At 49.5% G+C, this 24,605-nt stretch overlaps 1 protein-coding gene across 1 annotated transcript; it reads left to right on the forward strand.

Annotated features, from left to right (window-relative positions):
* The first annotated feature begins 446 nt into the window (after window positions 1-446).
* LOC133220243 (multiple epidermal growth factor-like domains protein 6) lies at window positions 447-24,595 on the forward strand. The gene is made up of 35 exons (XM_061368194.1): window positions 447-560; window positions 931-1,018; window positions 1,240-1,428; window positions 1,883-1,991; window positions 4,444-4,551; window positions 7,018-7,210; window positions 7,620-7,756; window positions 8,269-8,493; window positions 8,937-9,078; window positions 9,696-9,819; window positions 10,871-11,062; window positions 11,396-11,524; window positions 12,156-12,338; window positions 12,438-12,632; window positions 13,104-13,252; window positions 14,234-14,402; window positions 14,935-15,069; window positions 15,164-15,307; window positions 15,388-15,589; window positions 15,681-15,821; window positions 16,310-16,492; window positions 16,885-16,956; window positions 18,202-18,328; window positions 18,554-18,693; window positions 19,167-19,370; window positions 19,701-19,850; window positions 20,020-20,199; window positions 20,725-20,841; window positions 21,268-21,417; window positions 22,408-22,623; window positions 22,807-22,911; window positions 23,001-23,145; window positions 23,250-23,464; window positions 23,548-23,647; window positions 24,364-24,595. The coding sequence occupies exons 8-35, from the start codon at window positions 8,463-8,465 to the stop codon at window positions 24,593-24,595; spliced, it is 4,272 nt and encodes a 1,423-aa protein (XP_061224178.1). The 5' UTR covers window positions 447-560; window positions 931-1,018; window positions 1,240-1,428; window positions 1,883-1,991; window positions 4,444-4,551; window positions 7,018-7,210; window positions 7,620-7,756; window positions 8,269-8,462.
* Window positions 24,596-24,605: the final 10 nt, after the last annotated feature.

Consider the following 24,605-nt stretch of genomic DNA (forward strand, 5'->3'; position numbering starts at 1 on the left):
CAGGGAGAAGGCAGGAGAAGGTGGGGGATGTATTCAATGTATTCACTAAGAGGTTTTGATTGTCTGAAGAGAGAAAAAAACCTAAGCATGGCAGTGTTTTCAACATAGAAAGTATGGAGCGCAGAAAGGGCAACAGTAACTCAGGGTTTGTTCTGTTCTTTAAGTTCAGGTTTCAGCATCTTTGTATTTATCACCTTTCTCTTATGGTATAGGAAGTCAAGAGACATCCTCGAGAGGGCTGGGTGAAATGGTGGGGTGCTGTGTGCCTTTCATAGCCACCATTCTTCTATAAAGGCAAAGGAATGTTGTTAACAATAAAAGCCGTTGCTGTAGTACTACTAGTGCCATTAACACTAATGACACATTATGGTGTGATAATAACTGGCCATTAACTTGGAGTCTTGAATTTGTACCTGCATTTATTTCTTCTGCTTTCTTCTAGGAGCCTTTTCCCTGTCCCCAGGCTGTAGCACAGACTGCCAGACCCACTGCCTCATAGACTGCAGGCAGGGATATTACTACACAGCTGGCAACTGCTTGGAATGTCCAACAGGTTTCTAGTAAGTCTCCATCTCTCCTTCCCTCCTGCTGGGCACTGCAGGAAGGGAGTTGAACACCTGGGACATCATTTTTACTCAGGATATCCTGAGAGCAGCCTTACAATGCAAGTCAGGAGGTGGGGCACAAAGCATGGTGCCCAGTCCCTTATAGGTGATGAGGAATCCACTGTCTTTGACTTAAACTGCCCTTTGACTTAAAAGGGCTTTCTACAGCATCCAGAACAGCCCTCGAAGTCAATGGGAGTGGGGAATGTACAAAACCAGTTTCCCTTTGCTATTGCTTAGGGCAGATCTTGTGTCCTGTGTGTGTTGAGGAGGGGCAGGGATGTTGTTTGGATTCAGGTTTCCAACTTCTTTATTTCTGATCCAGTTGCCCTGGGGGTCAAGCAGCTCCAAGGAAATGCCCACTGGGAACAGCCAATGTACTTACAGCTCAAACAGACATCACTGCCTGCCAGGTGAGCTGGGGGACAGAGCAAGCAGCAAGTCGTGCTTTCTGCCTCTATTCCCACCTATTCTGAACCATCAGGCTGCTTCCCAGATTTTACAGCCCACTTTGACATTGTTCGGGATATTCCTGCACTGTTTGTCTCTGATTTGGCTTAGAGAAAGTGGCTTGCACTGATCATGCAAAGGATGTGTCCCCGTGGATCTGATGCTCCTTGTGGTCCTACTGCAGGTCTGTCCCAGTGGCTACCTCAGCCTGGAGAGTGGAGCTGGGTGCCGTGCATGTCCAGAGGGATATTCCTGCCATCCCCAAAGCGGTGTGCAGAGGAGCTGTGCTCCTGGTCACTACTCACCAGAGGGAGACTTGGAGTGCCAGGAATGTCCAGAGACTTACATCTGCCCGGATGGACAGAGCAGACAGGTACAGAATGAGTGTGGTGTTCTCCAAGGGCAAACTTGGGGTAGGCAGAAGTGTGTTGTCAGGACAAGTCAGGCTTCCCTGCTTTAATAGTAGGATATGACCTTTCTCCCTCAAGGAAAAGCATTCAGTACACTTCAGTGGTGTACAGTAGACCTAAGGCCTTCTACAAATGGTCTTTATTAATAGAAATAAACGTTTCTCATCTAAATTGTGAGGCTGTTAGTGCTCAGATTATCTGCCACCACTAAACCCCTCAGCTGAGGGCTCAAAAAGCCTGGAGCTTGAAGTACTCTTTTTACTTCCCTGGTGCTGGGAAGGGAAGAGGCAGACAAGGAGGAAGCAGGAGATAGAATGAAAGGCTTTTTGATGCCTCGGGCCTCCCTGGGACCCAGCTTTGGGCAGCAATGGCCATTTGGACCTTGTGGTGGGCTCAGTTTGTGTTTCTTCCCCTTAGCACTGTGGGGCTGGTGAGCAGCCAAACCCGAGCCGCACTCAGTGTGTAACCTCCGCTCCCAGCCCGTTCCCAAGGGAAGACCCTCTGCTGTGCCAGCCCTGCCCAGCAGGTAGGTACATCTCACCGTGTCCTCTGTAGGCATTAGACCCTAAGGAGCCTGCAATGGCACTCTGCTCTGGTAAAGCTTAGCTGGCAGTTTGGGAACAGAGATTGGCTCCTTGTGGGACAGCAACCCCAGGGGTTAAAACCAGCAGTGGCATCAAGAAGGGTTCCTGAAAAGCAAGTTCCTCAAGTGCTGCTGAGCCATGAGGGAAGCGTTGGCTTCCTCTTTCCTCCCAGAAAGCTCTCCCTCTCTGTGGGTTTTAACTGATCATCTGTGAAATTGATTCACACACAGTTATGTCTTTCTCCACTTCAGGAGCTGGATTCACAGGCTATCACTAATACCCATTTATAGTGGGTGCTGTAGCATTCGGAATCAAATAAGGCCACGCTGTGGTTTTTTACCTAATTCCTCTCTCTGCTTGACACTCTCAAAGAAATCCAAACAGGCCCATGTTTAGGCAGCAGCAGTGTGTTGTCATTGGGGGGGCACAAATTCCTCGCTGAGATGCTGATGCAAAATTAGGCAGCAGAGGAACAGAACAGGGCAGAGAATGTCATTTCACGTGCTTTCTTAGCCAAAAGGAAATGATGGAGTAACTGTGAAAGCACCTTAACTTACATTGTGAGTGTTTGTTTGGGGATAATCCCAGTACAAAACCCCAAAGCTTTGTGTTTGTCCAGACTGGGAGCGTGCAGCTCTTCAGTGACACTGCAGGTTAAGCTGTCCTGGTACTGAATGGCTGCTTGGCTTAGTTTCCCCATAAAAAGAGAGCTTTCTGCAGCATTAAAATCCCTTATACATCCCGGAGAATGAGTATAAGCCTAGACAGGATTTGGTAGCCCAATATTAGCTTCCCGTCGTGCTTCTTTCCTGTGGTACAGTGCAGTGCTTTGGTGTCCCTCCAAGGTCCTCAGCATCAGTTCTGCTCCCTTCTTCACCACAGTCCTTGGTAAGAGGGACAGTTGGGTGCTGCAGTAGCAGGAATATCACTAAGAGTTCCCTCCACACACCCTCAGGCTTCATTTCCTAGCACCCTGGCCTTACAGGGAGAGCATGGGGTAGCTGTTACTACAGAGATGCAGTTTGTGATCTGCAGTCCTATCATGCTTTTCCTTCTCCTGTAAGCCCTACACAGCTCCAGGTGCCTCCTGCAGAGTCACTCAACTCAGTAACTTGATTCTTGTGTCTGTAATTAGAATCCCTCTTATTAAATAATGAAGAGTTCCTGTACTCTGGGTACCTTACGTGTTGTGCAGTAGAAGGAGAAATGGAGAAGCTAAAGAGATTGTGCTAGAGCAAGATCTCAGGAGTTTAGATTTAGTTATAATAGAGAGACAAGAGGACAGAACAAAGGAGTTCTGTTCCTGCCATGCACAGGATCAGCCAAAGGCTGCGGTCAGGTTTCACCTCCAGTCTATCAACCACAAAACCTGAGAGAGCAAGTGCAGATCTCCTGATGCTCAACAGGTTCAATATATGCCAAGGATCCCAGTGTGAAATTCAGTGTTAAATGAGTACCTCTTGTGTCCTTCAATCAGAATAAGTCATCCAGCCCCATTGCAAAGCCCCTGGATGGTAAGGAGTTTGACTACCACCACAAGCAGGAGAGACCTGAGGATTCCCAGTGGGATATTTCATGGTTTGCCTGAGTTTAATTCCATATAATCTGTGTACTCAGCATTGTATGCATGGGAATAATGTGTCATTGCTATTCCAATACATAGCAACACATTTGCACTTGGCAGTGGCACTCTGTGTCAGAGTTAAATCCTTCTTTTCACTCTTCAAATATCCATCTGGACATTAGAAACTAGTTGATACTCAAGTTCTACAAGGCATTACTTGGAAAGAACAATTCATTGTAGCTGGATATGAGCATTTCATCACTAGATGTGCAACTGGCAGGAGGATCTCAAGGGAAAGAGGAATGTGGTCCTTAGAGCAGGAGCACTTCAGCTCATCTTTCCATTTTGGAGAGAGCAGAAGAATTGGAATAAAAAGAGAAGAATTAACTCTGATAATGCCAACTAATAAAACTAACTGGGATATTTAGGTGGGAATGTCACTGTATGTTTTGAATTGGATTTGAATCACCAGCTCAGGTTTTACCTAAGGAAGAAACACTTTTGGATGGGAAGTGGATGAGAAGTTATCAAATCTTGTCAAAATTTCCAAACCCAAAGATTTGGGCTGTCTGTAATGTGCTGCTTCTCCCTAAAGCAACCTGCTGGTTTCTGCCATTGATTATGCCCATGCATCTCTGCTTCTATTGCAGAACCAAGCCTTCAGGGTGCAACCATCAGACACCATGATATGATTTAGCCACGAATACTTGAGCTTTCCCATTTATCCCCTGCAACACAGACATGTGTCAGTGTGCAAGAAACCCAGCAGCACGCTGCTCTGACTTACAATGGCATTGCTGAACCACAGGTTGTTTTCTTCTTCTCTATAGGTCACTTCTGTCCTGATGGCCTTGCAGTCCCTCCATGCCCAGCAGGGAGTTTCAAGCCCAAAGAGGAGCTTCACCCCCCCAGCAGCAGCAGCTCCTCATGCTTGCCAGGTCTGTGTCATAAAAGGTCTTCATTTTGGGCACTGGGGTTATAATTCTCACTGTAAATCAGTCTGTTAAATCACATTCTTGTGAAGGGGCTGGCAGTTACAGTGTGTATTTACTAGGCTCTGGCTCAGGCAGTCCTAGAGCTCTGCATGAAAGGACCACCTATGGAATTGCCTATGAATCGCCAGATTTGTGGTGGAGCATTTGGGGATTGCAATGCCGTTACATCTAGAAGTTACTGTCCCCTTATTTCACTTCACTTACATCACTTGTGGACTTGGACCCTGATCTCTGCCCTATGAAGAGACTTGAAAGAAGTTGCCATGGCAGGGAAAAGTGATGCTTGTACTTTGAGCAGAAGAAAACCAAGGAGCAACCTGACACATTGTGCTAAAGGCATCCACAGATCAGCTGTGAAGCCAAAGTCAGCAGCTGCCTGTTGCTAAAGCTTATTCAACTGTGTCAGCTTTGCATGAGCCACCTTTTATAGCACAGTTCTCATAGCAAAGGGAAATAAGGTTACAGATTAGGCAAAACTTCATTATATCGGTCAGAAAACACTGGAATTGAAGCCTTCAGAACTGTAGAAGCCCTGCCCTTAAGAGTTCTTATAGTGCCAAGTAGATGAAGCAGCATGTCGTGTTCTGAAATGCATGCAAGGAGGTAGGCACAAGGCTCCCACAGGTTTCCAGCTCTCTTCTGTGACCTTTCCTTTGGGCTGAGTTCCCCTCGTGATTGGGAAACTTGTGGAAGGTGATTGGATTTTGCAGTTTAGTAATGGATAAATGAATCTAGGACAGAATAATGGAGCTTGGTAACTACATCTTTGCTTAGACATGGAAAGGGAGAGCTGGCTTTCTGCTGCAGCAGTTGCATGCTGCTGAGGCAAGCTCTGCCTGGGTTTGAACACTGCAAGTAACTCAGTGGCTCACAAAGGTCTAGAAATTGCTGCTTTCTCCTTCACAGTGCTGGACAATGGGAAAAGAGAGACACTCAGAGGGGTGCTCAGGGGATGAGCTCAGTTCACTCGAGTAAACTTTGGTCCAAGTCCAGGATGTTTTATCCAGGGTCACAAACCACCATGTGCACTGGTAGGAGCAGAAACCCTGTGTGCAGCTGCTCAGTGGTCCTGTTAGGCCTGTACTGCTTTAGGTACTGATGTCAGCTATCCTCAGGAGCACTTGGAAAGGCAGGACAGCACCTGCAAAGGAGGGGACCTGTGAATAAACCCTGAGTATTTCATGTATGCTGTCATGAGGCAGGTGATGGCTCATATGGTTGAGCTAAGTGGTGTGGATTCCGGTTCTGTCAGATGGCATTCCCACTGGGTTTGCTGCCGGGACAGCCCCCCATCATGCAGCTGTTTCCATCTTAAGGCAATGCTTAAAGTTCCATGAGGCTGCAGCCCCCCTCAGCTGCATTGACTCCATTGCTGTGCTCAGAGCTGGGGGATTTTGTAGCCTTGAGAACTTCAGACCTGGTTCTAGCCAGGTTTTGGACCCTTGTGCCCTTTTGGGCCGTGTGGAGTAAAGGTAAGGGGGAAACCATGAGGTTTTTGTGGGCTGGGAATGAGCGAGTGGGTGGAAGGCAGAGGTGACCCTGGAACTTGCTTTGCACCCTGAGGAATCCTGATGTGGACCTGCACCTTCTATCTGTGGAGGGGGAAACCTAGGCTTGGATAAATCCTGGTCATTTTGGGGTGCTGGAGAGCTCTGTTCCAGCCTGCAGAAGCACATACACACTGGGATGCGCTTGAGCCTGGCCTCAACAAGCATTTGGGAAAGGGGTTCAACCTGGGAGTACTCCATCAGCCAGTGTTTCCCTGCCCCCTGAATTGCTCAAGCTGCTTCGTGCAGGAGGAGAGTGACTACTCCTGTGCTAAAGTTGTGTTTCCTCTTCACCCAGTGAGATATCTGGGGGCATCCTGTGGTGAAATGCACTTTCTGAGCATGGTAACAGCAGGAAGGAATCGTTGGTTCATTACGTCTTGATCTTACTCACATTCCTAATGCAAGCCTCCTGTTCATCAGCCAGGATTTTAGGGGTGCTCACAGCTCACTGCTTGTCATTCAAACAAGGTATCCACGTGTACTCCAGTCTGTGAAGCATGGAAAACCCCATACAAACATGGAAAACCCCTGGCTCTGCTGCAGCAGAGGCCTGAGCATGAGGGTTATTAAATGTACCTGTAGCAGAGCACGGTTTAAGGCTGATGGTTTTATATTTAATGTGTCTCATTTCTTGTCCTGTTGTCACAGAACACAACCCAGATGGTTTTACTGCTTCCATGAGCCACTAAACCTCACTAGCATTCAGCTAATCCAACACCACCACCTTCTGGCATTGCAGTGATTTCATTGTTGGTACAAGTGAACCTCCATCATTCAAGCAAAGGAAGCACATTTCATGGGACCCTCTGGGGGTTTCTTTGGGGACCTTACCTTGGGTCTTCTTTCTGTCTCTCTTTAGGACTTGGGTTGTGCTGGAAGTGCCCTGCTGGGTATTTCTGCCCTGCTGGAGCAAGTCACCCAGTGCCATGCCAGCCAGGCACACACAACCCTCTGCAAGGCCAGGATGAAGCCACTGACTGCAGAGCCTGCCCAGCAGGGAGAGCTTGCACCCAGGCTGCCTTAGCCCAGCCTGATGCTGAGTGCTTACCGGGGTAAGCCTGGCTTGGTTCCTGTGCTTCTGCTGATGGCTGTGCATGTATTTCACCTCCCCTGGTTTTGTTTCATGTGTCAAGAGGTGCAGGTGGTGCTGCTGTGTCAAGACATCACTGCTGAGTCAGTGTTGATGTAGCCTGTTCTGATGGAGGGCAATGCTACCTGCTGTTGCCACAGAGTAGGTTATAAAATTAGCCAAGGATGAAGCCAGGCCCCACATCCCCTGGCTGTGAACAGCACAACCTGGCTGAATAACCCACTTTTCTTTAGATGAAAGGTGTGTGACGCAACCACTCCATTCACTGTGTTGCATCTCCCCAGCTGCAGCACTCATCCTAATACTGTCACAGGGCACAGAGTTTGTCTCCTTCTTGCACCAAAGCTTACCCTGCTGCTGTGTTCTGTCAGGTACGTGTGCCCAGCAGGGTCATCCAGCCCTCATTCTCCCAGCAATGCCTGTCCTCCAGGAACAGTTGGCAATGATTTCAACCTCTTTGAGAAGTCCCAGTGTGAAACATGCCCAGCTGGATTTGCCTGTGGGAGAGGTAAGGAGGGGCTTCATGGCCAGGTAAACTGTGTTCTTTGGTGTCAGAGAGCCCACTGGGAAATCCTAGAACAGGTCAATGAGGTATCACAATGATGGTAAATGGGAAAAAGATGCCCGAAGTGGTACTGCAGAGATCGCTCTGCCCTGCGGACAAGGTAAATTTATTCTCAAGTTCTCTCTTTATGCCCCCCAGAGTGACTGTTTTAACTTCATGGCCTCAAAGTGGCCAGCCTTTAATGTCTTCAAAGCTTTTAGCTTGTTGGTGGCTTTAATATCGATTCCTGCTTTGGACAGAGACACCACATAGGATACTTAAACTGATGAAAAGCTGCTTTAGTAACCAGCTCTGACAGAATCCCTCATGAGCGGATGTAATTCTTGTTACCCTCTTTCAGATAGAGGAAAGGTGCAAAATGAGGGGAGGACTTCACTCAGGGTCACCCAGCAGAGGAACTGGGCTTTGTAAAGCCAGCTTCAGGCTACATTGCTTGTCTTCAATGTGTGTTACAGGAACAGGGGGGAAGCAGAAGCCCCCCACTCCGTGCCCAGCTGGTCACTACTGCCCACCAGGCACCAAGCACCCAACGCAGCACAAGTGTGCCCCAGGCACCTGGAGCAACAGGACAAGCCTGACCTCAGGAGAGGAGTGCTCCCCATGCCCTGCAGGCTGGTTTTGCTTCGGAGGAGCCCGTTCTCCTACTGGGATGTGCAGCTCAGGGCACTACTGCCCTCAGGGTAGGAGTGAAGGAGCTTTAGTGTGCTTCTGTCCTTAGAAACGGTGTTGGGCTCTGATGAAATCACACCTGGCTTTATCAGCGGATCTTCTCACTGGGTTTTCGATGGGGAGTTGGTAACGAAAGGTCCCTTCTGTCTAGTAAACACACTGTTTGCACAGAGCACTTTGGCATTGTTTTCTTTCCCTTCATTGGCAAAGAATTCAGATGCAAATATCTGCTGCAATTGTAAATGGGAAGCTTCCTGCAGAGATTCGGCACTCTTTGCTAAGTGGTGATTTTGTTGCTGTTGTTCTCAGAGCTGCGAGCAGTGATTTTTGTATATAGAAATACATATTTACATGTAACTCGTGTAAATAACAGCAGTGAAGAGCAGGGGGGTTATTGCCTCCTGTCTTTGAGCTGTATTAAGAACTAGGCTGGTTTTCTCCTCTTTCTGGCAAGGTACACAGAGGGGCACACAGTACCCCTGCCCCGCAGGAACCTATGCCCCCAGGCTGGGAAATGGGAGAGTGGAAGATTGTGCTGCCTGCCCCGCGGGAGCCTTCTGCCCCAGTGGGACCTCCAAGCCAGTTCTGTGCCCAGTGTAAGTGCATCCCATGTGCTGCATAGCTGTGTAGTTACAAAAGAAAGCACTTCTACATGGCATTTCAGAACACTTCTGGGTTTAAATAATAGCTTTCTGCACCAGCAGTGTTTCTTTGACCTTGTGTGTTACTGGCTGGTCCAGGCAGGATTTTTCTGAATCAGGGAGTTTCTTGCCTCCAGAAATGGTAGATTTCCCCTATACAGAAGACTGAGGATCCAGACCAGAGGTGTGCTGTGATAGAATCAGGGAATGGTTTGGGTTGAAGGGACCTTAAAGCTCAACCAGTTCCAACCCCTGCCATAGGCAGAGACACCTTCCACTGGAGCAGCTTGCTCCAAGCCCCTGTGTCCAACCTGGCCTTGAGCACTGCCAGGGATGGGGCAGCCACAGCTTCTCTGGGCACCCTGTGCCAGTGTCGCTCCATCCTCACAGGGAAGAGCTTCTGCCTTGTATCCAACCTGAACTTCCCGTTTCAGTTTGAACCCATCACCCCTTGTCCTATCACTCCAGTCCCCGATGAAGAGCCCCTCTCCAGCATCCTTGTAGCCCCCTTCAGACACTGGATCATTTTGCTGCTGTTGTGACTCTCTCTTCTGTTGGATTTTCTGCTCCAGAGGAACCTATCGCACAGAACATGGTGCAGCAGTGGCTGCAGATTGCACCCCTTGTCCTGGAGGGTATTACTGCCCTGAGCTGGGCACCGTATCTCCTCAACCCTGCGGTGCTGGCAACTTCTCAGTAAGTAACTATCATTTTCTCCTGGCACCTGCTGAGCAGAAGGACTGAAATCTGGCAGAAAGGGAGCTTCAAGGGGAGCCTGAGGCTTTGAGTGCCTCAAAAGGAGGCACTGGAGTGAGCTCATCTCCTTGTGTGATGGCTCCGATTTGGGGAGATGGTATCCAGTGCTGTGAGCAATACTGGCCACATGTGCTGACTCTGCAAGTAAGGAGGGAAAGTGCTAGCACAGAGATGTGCTCCAGACAGGGTGCTAAAAGTACATACCATGTGTGCAATGCTGCTTCTGCTGTTATTCCCACTCCAGAGGCTAGCACCAGCAATCTGAGTACATCTGTCGTGTAGCTGAGCAGGGACTTTGGGTTTTCATGGCATATTTGACCCTGGCAGAAAGGAGAGTTGGTTCCTGCTCCAAGGGAAGCATTTGATTGCAGTGGAGTCAAGCTGTCAGTTAAGCAAGATGGAGCCACAGCAGGGAGCAGCAATGGCCCTCAGCACAAGCAGGTGCTGAGGCCTGTTTCTGAGTTGTCTACCCCAAAACCAGCATCAATAATCTAGTGCTAATTGCCATGTTTCCCCATTGATGGGCTCTTCACTTCTGTCAGGTGACCCCAGTATCTTCATGCAGGCCAGTTTTCCATCACTGCACAGATTTGGTAGTTACCACTGGAACCCTTACTAAGATGAGAGAGGAGGGAAATGGTGAATGGAGATTTATGGACAGCAAAGAGATTCCTTCTTGTTTGCACCTTGGAGTTCCGTGTAACAGAGAAAGAGGAGGGGATGTGTCTGTGTTCTCTGCTCCTGCTGGCAAGGGGTGTTGGACTGACTGCTCTGAGCATCAGATCCTTTTGCCTCGATAAACCGTGGAACCTGCTTCTTATTTGTGAAGGCCAGGTTTTCTCACCTGCAGGGTGAATGCACTGAATTGTAAGCTGCCTGCTGCTCACACGTTAGCTTAGGTGGGAGTTCTTTGTGTCTCTGGTAGCATTACCAATTGTGCAAGGGTTCTTTTGCCCTTGAGAAGTAGAACCACGTGCTTTCCCTGTTGTAGGACCAAGGTTCAGCCTCCTGCTTGCCATGCCTGGTGGGACATTACTGTGCTGGAGAGCACACCAGCTCGGAGGTGATGCTCCTAGCCATGGTTTGCCCAGCGGGTCTGCTGTGCCCACAAGGACAGGCTGCTGTTCCAGACACCAGTGCAAATGCCTGCCCAAGAGGATACTACTGTCCCCAGGGAGACACTGTGAGTGAGTCTGCTTTGGTCCTTGGGATTGGGATCGAGTTGGCTGTGCAGTTACAGTCTGCATTGGGCTTTGTCTTGCTATAGGAGCCTTTCCCAATAGCCTCTGAACTGGTTTCTGTACTCTTGGTGTTCACAGACCCTAGCAATATTTGCCCTCCATCCAACTGTTGCTAATACTGGGATAATGTTTTCTGTGCACAGTCCAGAGCATTGGATCTCCATTCCATTGTACCATCTTTTCAGCATTCATCCCAGATTCCTAGTGCCTGTTGTCACTGTTTGTTCCCAGTCGTATTAGTATGGTAAAGGTCCATTCTTCTGTTTCATTTCAAGGGTAAGCCTTGTCCCAGTGGGACCTATGGTGAGCAGATGGGTCTGAGCAGTGTTGCTGAATGCTTGCCCTGTCCCATGGGGAAGTACTGCTACAGAGAGGGGATTGAGCCTCCAGGAATTCCCAACCCTGTAAGTAGAGCCCAGCTCCTCCTGATTTTTTTCTTCTCCAAAGGCTACAACTGTAAATGGAGTGAGCTTAATGCATGGTTTTTGTCTTTACTTAACCTTGTGCCTGTCAAAGCAGGCTATGAAAGAGGGGACAGCGATCAGGAGCTGGTACTGCTCTGTATCTCATGAGTTTGGGGATCTTTCAGGGTGATTATTTTGTCTCTGGAAAGAATGAACTCTTCCAATATTAATAGCTGTTAAAAAGGAATCCTCTTCTCTTCCACATGGGTGAGTCTGTGCTTTCATTTAGGAGCAAGAGGATAACTCTTATCCCAGTTCCAGCCCTTTTTCCAAGTGTGGAAGAAGAGCGTCTTCCCCACAGCTGTATAGACACCATGTAGGGCCTGTCTCAATGACAAGTTTTTACCTTCCAAACCCCTCACCTATAATGATCCTACATGGTCAGAGTTTTACTGATAAGACTGTGAATTCCCTCCTTCCCCTTCTTTTCTGCCCCATTTCCCTGTATTAAAAGATGCCAGGTTATTCAAGATTAAGCTTGGTTCTTTTGGAGTCGAATCTTAGGAGGTTCCTCTTCCCTACTCAGAAGAGGACAACAAAGCCATGCCTGAGTGTGTATTCTGCTTTCCAGACAGGGGATTGCCCACCTGGCTATCGCTGCCCTCCGGGGACTGGATTCCCTTTCTCCTTCCCCTGTATGCCAGGCTTCTTCTGGGATAATTCCAGCACAGAGGGTGAAGACCCTTGCACACCGTGTCCACCTGGGTACTACTGTGACTCTCCTGCCATGCCAGAGCCCAAAGCTTGCCCAGCAGTGAGTTGTTCTTTCTTAGTTACCTTATGGAAGAAGCTGGTATGTGGGGGTCTAATAGAAGAGCTTGAAGTGCTGTATTAAGCTGACTTTGATTTGCAGGGCTTTTACTGTGTGGAAGGCAGCTCTAAACCTGAACCCTGCCCTGAGGGGACATACAGTGGCAGGCAGTGGTTATCTGGACCCTCAGAGTGCAGCCCATGTGCCCGTGGGTTCTACTGTGCTGCTCCAGGACAGACTGGGCCAAGTGGTCCCTGTAAGGCTGGATTCTACTGCCAGGGCAGAGCCCTCACACCAGTAAGTCTCATGGCAAGTTCTTTTCCTCCTTATCTAATTGTGCTCCAGTGTGGTGGCTCTTTCCCCACTGTGGTGCTTTTTATTAGCTCGGTGACTTCAAGAGTCACAATTCTGTGCTGCTCACATAGAGTCATAGAATCAACTAGGTTGGAAAAGACCTTCAAGGTAAGTCCCCAGGTTGATGGCATGAGGACCACTTGCAGCCCTCAAAGGGAGTGCAGCCACGTCCTATCTGTCCCTCTCAACACCAACATCCCCTTAACTAAAACCAAAAGTCGAGTGGATGTGAATTCCAGTGGGATGCTGCTGTGGAAACATCCATTTATTCATGTTGTGTTTACTGCATTTCCCTCAAGTAGGTATTGTCTGTCTCTGTTTTCCTGTCTTGCCTTGGGCCCAAAGCTGGATGATGCTCTAAACACCTGAACCCTGGTTCCTCCTTGTTTTGAATGATGCCTTTTCCAATTCCAGCTGCCCACAGATGGTGTGACAGGAGACGTGTGTCCTGCTGGGGCTTACTGCCCACCCGGCTGTCCCTCACCCATCCCCTGTCCTGCAGGGACTTACAGCAACCTCAGTGGGTTGAGGAGCCTCCAGGAGTGCTTGGACTGCCCACCTGGGTGAGTGTCCTCTCCAGAGAATATGGCTCAGCCCTGTCCCATTGCAAAGGGATTGTTCAGCCTTCAGCTTAGTTGCTCCAACAGCCCATCCTTGCCTTGCAGAGCAGCCCCCTCTGTTCCAGGGCTCTGTTCCCATTGCTGCCTGAGCTCTCCATGTGTCAGCAGATTTACAACAAGGGACTTAAATTGGCTCAGTTGTCCCCCAGCTCCTATTGCTCACTCACTCTGTCAAGGCTCCTATCAGTGGTGCCCCATGGTTTCACCCAGCAGCTCCTGCTTAAACATCCTCCCTAATACTGATGTTAGATTAGCAGATAGTATAATTCACCACCCTGTTGCATTCCTTTTAATGGCACCAAAATGACACCACTGATTCTGAAGGCAAAGGAATGGATTGTGGTGGCTTTCACCTCTCCGTGAGTGGGCATTGAGTCTGTGCAGCTTCAGGCCAGTGAGGGACAGTGACGTTCAGGTGCTGTAGGCCTCCATGAGGTGCAGTCCAAAGCTCTGGGAGAATCCAAATTCAAAGAACTGTCCCTCTTTTTACTTAACTCTGTTGTCCCAGGAGAGGTGGGCAGGAAAACTGAGCAGGAGGCTGCTGTGGGATTCCTGTTCCGTGCAGAAGCTGGAGGGAATGCCATCAGGGTGGCTTTCTGGAGTGGTTTTAGCCCAGAGCTGCAGAGCAGGTCTGAAGAAAACCAACATTTGGGTGTTTGTGTGGCCCTTAGTCAGAAGTAGATGCAGCTGCTGCTCCCTGCTCGTAGAGGGGAGGATTCTTCCCAGGATACAGAGGTTATGGTCCTTAAAAAACATGTGTGAGAAGTGACACGTATCCTCTGTAGCTCCCTTTCAAGGCCTGTAAGCAAACAAGAAACAGGTCTCCGAGATTCCCAATAGACAGTAGGGGTATTTTTATACCAAGACTGTTATCCAGTGACAAAAGGAACTATTGTACCCACGGTGTCTTTTTTCCCCACATAGCCTGTATTGTGATGGGACGAACAGCCAAGCTCCCTCAGGACCCTGTGAAGCTGGCTACTTTTGCACAGGAGGTGCCAAGAGTGCTCTTCAGCAAGTGGTGATGGAAGGGCATTATTCCTTACCAGGAGCTTTCAAGCCAGAGCCCTGTCCTCTTGGCAGCTTCCAGCCTGTAAGTCTGTTAGTATACACGGTGTAATGTACTTGGAGGGGGCATCAGAGCCCTTGGAAAGTGTCCAGTGTGGGAACACAAACACAGGAGGTCATTGTAAGTGGCCACCTTAAGGTTTTCTCCTGCATTGGGTAATCACCACCTCCTTTGCTTTTACCCTGCAACAGAGGAACTGTTCAGAACTGAGAAGGTTTGGGTCAGGATGTCAGGTCCATCAGTCCAGCACTGTTGTCTCTTGCTCATTTGGCAGTTTCTCTTTAGTTTTCTTCCATAGTGCAAATGTAGAAGTGGCTGAGGAGGCTTCAGCCTAGCATGGGTGAGTTAACATGCACCTGTGCATACTACTGTGGCTCTGTTAGATCAGGGCTGTGCTTGCCACTGCTTTAGTGGCGTTGCATTCAGACTGCAGTTCATGTGCTTCAGGGTGCTTATTCTGTAGTAGGGAGCTGGGAGAGTGTGCAAAGTTCACTGATTCATGTGGCAAGCAGCAATACCCCACATCTGCCAAGTGCTTTCTGTGTTCCCCCTTTAGGCTCGTGCTCAGGCTCTTTGTAGGGACTGTCCAGAGGGTACATTCTGCAGTGAGGCAGGCCTGGCTGCACCCCAGGATTGTCCCAAAGGGCATTTTTGCTTGGCTGGAAGCTCCTTCCCTCTCCCATGTCCAGTGGTAAGAGTCAGATATGACCTTGGGTCTCAAGCAGTGATTGTGTGCAGGCTCCCAGCCCCTTGGCAGAGGACATTCACTGGTTCTCTCTGTGCAGGGAACCTACACCGATGTAGTCAGGGCAGGTTCTTGCAAGCCCTGCCCCGCAGGCATGTACTGCAGCAGGGCTGCTCTGACTGAGCCAGAGGGACATTGCCAGCCAGGGTATTACTGCCTTCAAGGTTCCAGCACCTCCTCACCCGTGAGTACTGAATATCTCACGTTGCTTCACGCCTTTTGGCACTACAAAACCTTCTGTAAACCACATTTCCCTCGCCTCAGATGGGGCTGCCAGTTGGGGATCTCTGCCCACAAGGACATTATTGCCCTGCTGGCACAACCCACCCAAAAGAGATGCCGTGTCCTGCTGGCACCTGGAATGCACAGAGGGGAGCCCAGGATGCCACTTGGTGCCTGCCTTGTGCCCCTGGGTTTTTCTGCAACATGTCTGGCCAGGCTGCTCCTGAGGGACTCTGTGCACGAGGTGAGACAAAGCCAGGCAAAGCTCCTTTAGCTTCTTAAAAACTCCCTTGGCTCTGGATCAGAGACAGGACTCAAATGCTTTCTGCTTTAAGGCTATTACTGCACGGGAAGGACAAAGACTGCAAAGCCAGAGGATGGGCTCACTGGAGATCTCTGTCCTCGAGGACATTTCTGCCCTGCAGGCTCAGCAGCCCCTTCTCCCTGCCCCAGTGGGGAATACAGCAATGCAACAGGTCAGGAGCCAGAGCTTTGCAGCTTGTCTGTGACCTGGGGGATGTGGAAAACACCAGTTGTGTTACTTGTCTGCATCCAAGAATGTCCTGAGAGCTGCTGGCCATTATCAGCATTCAGTGGGGGGGACTAAAGAAAGGGGTCGGGGTGGGGGGTGTTTTTTCCCTCGTGTCACATGGGGAATGTGTTTCACCCTGGCAGCCAGCTCATGGGTGAGGATTGGAGCAGTAGGTGCACAGAGAGCTGGTAAGCGGTTCACTGGCTTTCCTTGCTGTTCTGCTTATGGTGAGGTGTGGAGGTTACTGACACTGGGGCTGGTGGAGTCAAGAAGCTGAATCAAGCTCTCCTGGTTTGTGTTTGAATAGCAGGAGGGCTTACAGAATAGCTTCATTTCCATTCCTGCTTCCTAAGGCAGAGCGAAGCTGTGTACATGGTGGTTTTCTTCCACTTCATTACATGGTTCCTTTAAATTCCTCTCCTTCCTTCACAGGTCAAGAGAAATGCTTCCCTTGCCCTGCTGGGTTCCACTGCTCAAGTGGACTGCGCCGTCGCTGTCCTCCTGGCTTCTATTGCCCTCAGAACACTGGAATCAGCTTTTATCCCTGTCCCCCTGGGACCTACAACCCCTCCTATGGCCTCAGCCAGGCTGAGCGGTGTCAGCACTGCCCTGCAGGTGAGGAGATCACTCTGTCGGTGCAGAGCAGTGTCTACGAGGGTGATATCTCTGCATATCCCTTTTCCTAAGCCACTGGTGCATGTTTCAACTCTAGGGAATACAGACATCAAAGCACACAGTCCAGGAGGTTCCTTCTCCCACTGACAGTGTCCCCAGTGAGCCACAGGTTTCCTTGAGGCTCTGCAGAAGGTTGGGTTACACTCAGGGTTTCCCAGAGGACCATGAGCTGGGTTGGGATGTGGTTCTGTCCCTGTTGTGCTGATGCTGAGGAGCTGGCTCTCTCTGTCTTCCCTTTTGCCTCCCAGTGCATGTGTGCAGCACCGCAGCTCTCCCGGCTGTTCTCCCTGTTTACCCATACTTGATGCTATTTTCCCTCTGTGGTTTTCCAGGGATGTTCTGTGGAGAATGGGGATTATCCTCTCCAAGTGGTCCCTGTTGGCCAGGATTCTTCTGCACAGCAGGTATTGAATTTAGAGCTCGCAGGGCAAAAAGAGGAGTGAAAAGGAATTCCGTGTAGGGATCAGGTTTTGTACATTCTCTGTACAATCTCTCCCATTGCAGAGAGTGCCAGGATGGTCCTGAGGAATAAAGCAATGGGATAAGGTTATCATCAGTCCCATCATAAGTTTCTCTATTTAGATACCTGCTTTCTGAGCCTACTAGAAGGACTTTGGGGAAAACTACAAGAAGCAGACTGAAGAAAGTCATTACCATAGGGATTTGACTGTTGTGAGCATGTTTCCTGGCAGCTTGCAGCTGATGTTTGCACAGAATGAGGGCTTGGATTTGTAGGGACAAAGAACTACAGATAGGAAGATGGTGGCAACACCATTCAGTCCTCCTGCACCATATCCAGTAGCACTGACTGTTCTCTGTGCTGCATGCTGCCACCATGCTGCTGAGGATTAGTGCTTGATGCCTCTCATGGAAGCACGGATCCTGAGTTTGGGTGATTTCATAAGGATCCTGCCATTTACTTTACTCCTAAATTCTTATGTGCTTGGAATTATTAAGAAGAGTCTGAGTTAGAGCTGAAAACCACACAAATACAGATTTCCTAGAGGCCTGGCTCTCTGGTTGTGGCTGGTTTGGGCAGCTCATCCCTTCTTTGGGATCTCGTTCAGGTCAAGTGCAGAAGGCAGGCAGCTCTGCTGCCATCAGCATTCAGATCCATGCTGTGCGATGTGGGTGACAGGCTCCATAGATGCTCTCACTATTCCCATATAACTTAAACAGCTTCTGTACATACTGGCCCTTCCACAAGCAGATGACTCTGAGTTTAGCGTGGAAGGTGGGCATTTGGGGTCACTTTTCGCCCTGGTTGCAGCAGTGGGAACTCAGATGAGTTTATTCTCTTCTGGGTATGTTTTCCTGGCTATTCACTGGAGAGTGATGATACATGCCAGGGAGGAATTTTGTGAGCTATAGTTAAAGCTATATAGGGGTTTACGTGCAATTGTATCATGTGTGGTCATTGTCTCCTTCTTCCTGACATCTCAGCTCTTAGAGGAGTAGGTCTGTGGTGGACTAAGCCATCCAAATGGCTCCATTCCCCCCTAGTACTTGCTGTTAGTTATTCCATTCCACTATAGATTGGCCTGAGTAACAATCAGCTGCTCTCTTCTTTCAGCTGTGGAAATGTTTCTTTAGGCAGGAATAGCTACCTGTGTCATTCAGAACACCTTTGCTTTACCTTCCTCATGTAGGAGCAAGCATCCCAAACCCTGATGGAGCCACAAACACGAGCACTGGTGGTCCGTGCCCCCCTGGCCACTTCTGCCCAGCTGGCACAAGCATCCCCCAGCAATGCCCTATGGGCACTTACTCTGACAGGTAAGTAGTTTTCTTGGTTCTGCTGATATTCATTGGTATTTTCCTTTTGGTTTCTCCCTTAGTCCTTTAAGTAGCAAAGTACAACTCAGCAAGGCTCATTAGACACATTGCATTGATCATAAAAGCCTCATGGGTGCTTTCACTTGCCCAGAGCTGTAGGTGTCAGTGGTCTACTGCTGAACCTGTGCTCCTGCCAACAGAAAGCCTGCTTGTGTCCCTCCCCAGGCTCTACAACAGGCAGGACTCCAGCTGCACAGTGTGTCCATCTGGCTATTACTGCAGCTCTGCTGGCCTCACAGCACCCTCAGGACCCTGCTCGGCTGGCTACTACTGCTCGAGTGGAGCTTCCTCACCATCCCCACAGGGTGAGCTGCCCTGGGTGAACAAGTATTGGTGTCTTCATTTGTCTGGGGCCAATAATGAGGGGGTTTGGCCCCAGGCAGTTCCCGTTGTGCCTGTAATGGACATAGCCTGGTTGCTCCTGGCCATTTTATTGTGTCTCAGAAATAAGAATGTCCAGGGAAGAGTTACAGATCTCTCATAGTGAATTCCATGTTCTCCAGAATTCTTGGTAGATGAGAAGCAGAGCATTTAGAAAGCTGATCTGTTCAATATGATTTGTTGTGGCTTTGCCTGTGAAGCAAGGAGAGAAGAGGCATGGTAACACAGCATCAAACAATCCCAAAGCTGGCATACTGTGGTCATTCTAGTTACTGTGTTGCTCTGTCTTCTGGGATCCCAGAGAAGACAACATCTTTCTTGGTGGACCTTTGTTAGCATTGTCCCTCCCTCAGCAGCCCCCTTTGCGGGCCGTGTTTCTGTGCTTCCTATGCTCTAGGTATGTGGGAGAAAGGAGGTCCTTGTCCTGTGAGCCACTTCTGCCCAGAAGGAAGCAGCTTCCCCTTGCCCTGCCTTGCAGGGACTTACAACAACCTCACCAGACAAGCTGCATGCTTCCCCTGTGCTGCAGGCTACTACTGCCCAGAAAACACCACCAGCTACAGTATGAACCCCTGCCCAGCTGGCTTTTACTGCCCCAAAGGTGAGATGGGTCTGGGGGGACAAGGCAATCCATGGGCCAAGAAACTGTCTCTGTGGACCAAAGGTTTCAGTGTCAGTCTGGTTCTCCACAGAAGGAAACCCCAGCCCTGGAAACCACAGCTATGGCTGTTGTTTGAGCATTAAAGGCAAACCAAACAGCCCTGTCTGCCTGGCCATGAAGGGCAAGCTGTGCACTGGGAAGGTCAGCAGTGACATAAACTGGCAAAGATGACCTCGAACCGTAGGATGCCACATGAAGTGATACAGCAGGACTGGTAGCCAAGACAGTATTTATAGTCCATGAAAGCTATTTGCTCTTTTTATTCCAAAGGAACCAGGTTTGCTACTGAGTTCCCCTGTCCGCGGGGCTACTATAACCCTGATCCCATGACACAGAGCTTGGATAGCTGCTTGCCCTGTCCTCCTGGGCACTACTGTGGGAAGGAGAACTTGACAGCTGCCTCAGGCATGTGTGATGCAGGTGAGACTGGATCTCTGTGGCTTTTGCATTGCCCAGCACTTGGGGACAGCCTAGTTTTGGGAGGCTGATGCTTGTGTCCTGCAGCAGAGCCATCCAGGATGGGTTATTCATGAGAATTCCTGGGGCTCTGTCATCACTAGAGCTTCTCAGTCATGTTTTTTGTTCTCAGGTTGGTTTTGCATCTCAGCTGCTTGGACCTCACAGCCTTTTGATCTGGATAACTACACCAATACCAACTGCCTCTGCCCAGCCACTGCCACTGGAGGGAAGTGCACAGCTGGTTTCTATTGCCCCAAAGGAAGCCCAGAGCCACTTCCTTGTCCTCCAGGGTTTTACTGCAATGCCTCAGGTTTGTGTGTTTGGAGAGCAGGAGCGATCTGGTTTGAGGGGAGTTCAAATGAAGGCATTGTATGAGCAGGGAAATGTTTGTTGTTTCAGAGCTCAGTAGAGGACCCTAAATCTAGTTTTGTTTCTGGGTGATAAACCTGGGTTTCCCAGAATTTGCTGTGTGTCTTCAAGTGAGTCACTGCCTCCGTGGCCATCTTCGAGGACCGGTGGGAACACAGGTGGCTATAGGTTCATAGACATGGAGTATCCGGATCTCCTGACAGAATTCCCTGTGTTCTGTGCGCCTGCAGATGGTGGGATACAGACAAAACGCTGCTTCATTTTCTCCTGCTCCATTTCCATCCTTTCAGTATTCCTTCCATGTGTTAAAGAGGAGCTGATTTTATCCTGGTATTCCTGTAGAGCTGTGATGGTGCTTGCGGGATGCCTTTGGTGTATTCCAGAGGGACGCTTTGAGTGTGTGTTTTTCCTGCTTTCCTTCCTTTACCTTAGTGCTTTGAGTGCCATTATCCCCTCTGTCCTCCAGGTCTGTCTGTGCCCACTGGGGAATGTACTGCTGGTTTTTACTGTAAAGCTGGAGCAACAATCCCTAACCCAACAGATGGTGTGACTGGGAATATCTGCCCTGGGGGCACTTACTGCAGTAGGTATCCAGCAGGACTAAAAATTTCATGTCACATAATGTCTGAAATACAGAAATTTTCCTGTCCTGCAATATCTGAAATCACTGGGGGTGATTTTGGGAGTGTGGTGGCCAACTTGCTACTGCCTGAAGGCTCTGATCCTTCCCCTAGTTTCCCCCCTGGCCTGTTCTTTGAAAGTGGGGAGTGATAGATTTGTCTCAGCACCCAAACTCCTCCATCTTTGGATTGTAATCAGCTGCACCTCATTTTCCCTTGTTAAATGAAGCTGCTAATGTCAGTCCTCTCCCATGCAGCTCTGTTTGAGCTCTGCATGAAGCACATGGCTGCCCTGATCCTGTTTCCATGCTGCTGCACGTTCATCCAAGCCCTGAACACAGCAATGACCTCCTTCATCTTTCACTGCTCGTTTCTCTCTGTCCTCGCAGCTGCAGCATCAGCAGTACCCAAGCTCTGCCCTGCTGGCACCTTTTCCAGCCTCCAGGGGAGGAGAACGCTTTCTGAGTGCCAGCCTTGCCCCTCTGGCTTCTATTGTGAGGAACCTGGCCTCACTGCTCCGACCGGACAGTGCTGGGAAGGTAAGTCATGGATAAACGGACTGAGAGTCTCTGGGCACATGCTCAAAGGAAAGTGTGTTTGTGTGTATTGGACAGCTTCACATGAACTGGGCCCCTCAGTTCAAGAAGGACAGGGACCTGCTGGAGAGAGTCCAGCGCAGGGCAAATAAGATGATTAAGGGAGTGGAGCATCTCCCTTATGAGGAAAGACTGAGGGAGCTGGGTCTCTATAGTTTGGAGAAGAGGAGACTGAGGGGTGACCTTATTAGTGTATATAAATATATAAAGGGGGAGTGTCACGAGGATGGAGCCAGGCTCTTCTCAGTGGCAAACAATGATAGGACAAGGGGCAGTGGGTACAACTGGAACACAAGAGGTTCCACTTAAATGAGAAGAAACTTCTTCTCAGTGAGGGTGACGGACACTGGAACAGGCTGCCCAGGGAGGTTTGGAGTCTCCTTCTCTGGAGACATTCAAAACCCGCCTGGACACCTTCCTGTGTAAGCTTATCTAGGTGTTCCTGCTCCGGCAGGGGGATTGGACTGGATGAGCTTTTCATGTCCCTTCCAATCTCTAACATACTGTGATACTGTGATAACGTGTGAGCCAGTGGTTTAGAGAGGAAAAGCCAGAGGTGGAAAACATTCCTCTGCTGGGAGATCCGCCAGGAGTCGAGAAGGAGCTGTAGGCTGTGCAGGCATCCAGAAAACAGGAGTTCTGTTTTCACCCTATCCAATTGGCATTCCATACATCATACAAGAGGTGGCTGCTGACTGCTGCCTCCTGAGCCTTCCTATGGGTGCAGGTTTAGAGACTTGCTGCCTGTCTTGGTGGTTTCCCTCTCTTGGCTTGGAGAAGAGCAAGTTCTGGCTTTGTGTGAAAAGGCCATGAGAGGTTAAAGCAATTCAGAGGTGTGTGCCTGGGGGAACCTGTTCTCCCCTAATGAGCAGCACCTCAATAGCTACTATCTCCTAGGAACTACCTCCTAACATAGCTTTCTTTCCTCTGCAGGCTATTACTGTAACAACCAGCAGGGGCCAGTTATTGATTTTACCCTTTACCCATGCCCACGAGGGTTTTACTGCCCAGCAGGAACAAACAGCAGCACTCAGTACAGCTGCCCTGCAGGAACCTTTGGACCAAGGCAAAAACTGAAAGCAATCACAGAATGCCAAAGGTGTCCACCAGGAAAATACTGTGAATTCTCTGGGCTTGCTGCCCCAACAGGTAAATTGCTGCTCTCCTGAGTGTATTCAGTGGTGTTGGAGTCATGGCAGGCACTGATGGACTGGTGTTAGGACTCTAGGGTGCTGATCTCAGCTTAGGTGAACTATCCCATTTGCTTATCAAGAACTTGTTGATATCTTTTAATAGATTCATGTATTTTGTATCAGTTATTCTGTTTTCTAGGAGATTGTGCTGAGGGGTTCTGGTGCAAAAGTGGTGCCCGAGTAAGAGCCCCCCAAGATGGAGAATCAGGACTTCCTTGTCCTCCTGGTCATTATTGCCCTGAAGGTAGAGTGCTTTGCTAAAGCAGAGCTGTTCGTCAGTCGCAGAAGGCATGAGGTGGTGTTTCCTCACTCCAGCACAATGTATTTTGCCAGGTGCCCCCCTTCCATTGCAGTGCCCTCCTGGCACATGGGCTGGTGGTGAAGGCAGCAGGAGCTTGCAGGAGTGCCAGCCTTGCCCTGGGGGATATTACTGCAATAGCTCAGGGCAGAGAGCCCCCTCAGGACCCTGCAGCCCAGGGTGAGTAGAGGAGCACACACATTTACATGCTGGGTTGTAAGAAGAGGAGGTCTACAAGGGCTCTTCTTGGCCTTGTGGAAATAAGGATGTTTTCCTGGCTGCAGGTACTACTGCATCTCTGGGGCCCGGTCCTCCGCTCCCACTGATGGCCTCTCAGGAGCTCCGTGTCCAGTCAGTCACTTCTGTCCTCTCGGATCCAGCAGTCCAGCTCCATGCCCCCCTGGCTCCTATGTGCCACACACCCATGGAGAGGAGTGCCGTGCTTGCCCAGAGGGGGAATACTGTGTCTCTGGTGAGAAGCCACAGCCCTGTCCCCAAGGTGAGTTAATGTCCTGCTTAAATGTCTGACTCGTCCTTGATGTTCCAAAGGCTGCTGATTCTGGTCTGTTCTTTCTCTTCCAGGGTATTTCTGTCCCAAGGGCACAGCTCTTCCTTTTGCTTGTCCAGCAGGGTCCTATAACCCTTCTCCAAGGCAAGGCAGCTGCCTCCCCTGTCCTGAAGGGTAAGGGTGAGACACTGAGTCCCCTACGTGTGAGTCCCGTACTCGCACATTTTAGGTGTGAGTAAGGGGCTATTAGGAACAATTGTTTATCCAGTCATTGTGGAGAGGAGTGTGGTGGGAAAAGGAGTTCTTTTACCACTGAAAAGCACTGAAAAGTCTCTGTGAGGAAGCAGAGCTCTGTTTAACCACGCTACAGCTGACTGTGGGAGCAGGCAGAGTCCTAAATCCAGGTACAACTACACTGGAATTCAGATCAGAAAGTTATCTGGAGCAAGGAAACCACTAGCACCATGAACCTTTCCCATGTCTAAAGTAAGAGACTGTTCCCTTGGCAACAAGCCTGTTGAAGGGGAAGAGGATCTTGGGTATCACCTGATGCTGAGTCTGGCTTTTTCCTGTGGGGATTCATCTCCAATTACTGCCTGGATTTGACCTTGATTAACTTTTACAAGTTGGTGAATCACAGCCTGGATGTGTTGTGACTCAAGTTAAGCAAATTATGTCTCTGTGGCTTTTGCAATTATGCCATCAATTTGGCAGAGGAGGAAACAGCTCAAAATGTAGTGAAATATGCATAAGTAGGTCTCTTGTGGTCAATACACCACATTAGAGTAGCTGGCCCCACCACTAAGTTGCTATTCAGGTATTTGTGGATGGAATGTTGCTAGAAAATGTCTTATTGCTTCTCTTTCTTTTTTAACGTCTTTTTACACTAGGTTCTTCTGCCCCCAAAATTCCTCTTCCTTTATGGAGAATGAATGCCCAGCTGGCCACTACTGCCCTCCAAGTACTGCCTCTGCCACTCAGTTCCCATGTCCAAAGGGGACTTACAACCCCCAGACTGGAAGCAGCCTGAAGTCTCACTGCACCCGCTGTGACCCAGGCAAGCGGCAGCTAAGGACATCTCAATATGACAGGAGAATGTGTGAAAATTGGGAATGTTCTTGAGCTTCAGGGA

The sequence above is a fragment of the Neopsephotus bourkii genome, unplaced genomic scaffold (assembly GCF_033783945.1).
Source record: "Neopsephotus bourkii isolate Nb327-2 ecotype Australia unplaced genomic scaffold, CSIRO-AGI_Nbou_v1 NB_1433, whole genome shotgun sequence".
NCBI lineage: Eukaryota > Metazoa > Chordata > Aves > Psittaciformes > Psittacidae > Neopsephotus > Neopsephotus bourkii.

Bases quoted from the DNA above. Each gene is read 5' to 3' on its own strand.
- LOC133220243 (XM_061368194.1), top strand. From the start codon at position 8,463: ATGTGCAGCTCAGGGCACTACTGCCCTCAGG. The intron at 12,339-12,437 runs GTGAGTTGTTCT...TTTGATTTGCAG, and splicing joins AGCCCAAAGCTTGCCCAGCA to GGCTTTTACTGTGTGGAAGG. The intron at 20,842-21,267 runs GTAGGTATCCAG...CTGTCCTCGCAG, and splicing joins CCCTGGGGGCACTTACTGCA to CTGCAGCATCAGCAGTACCC.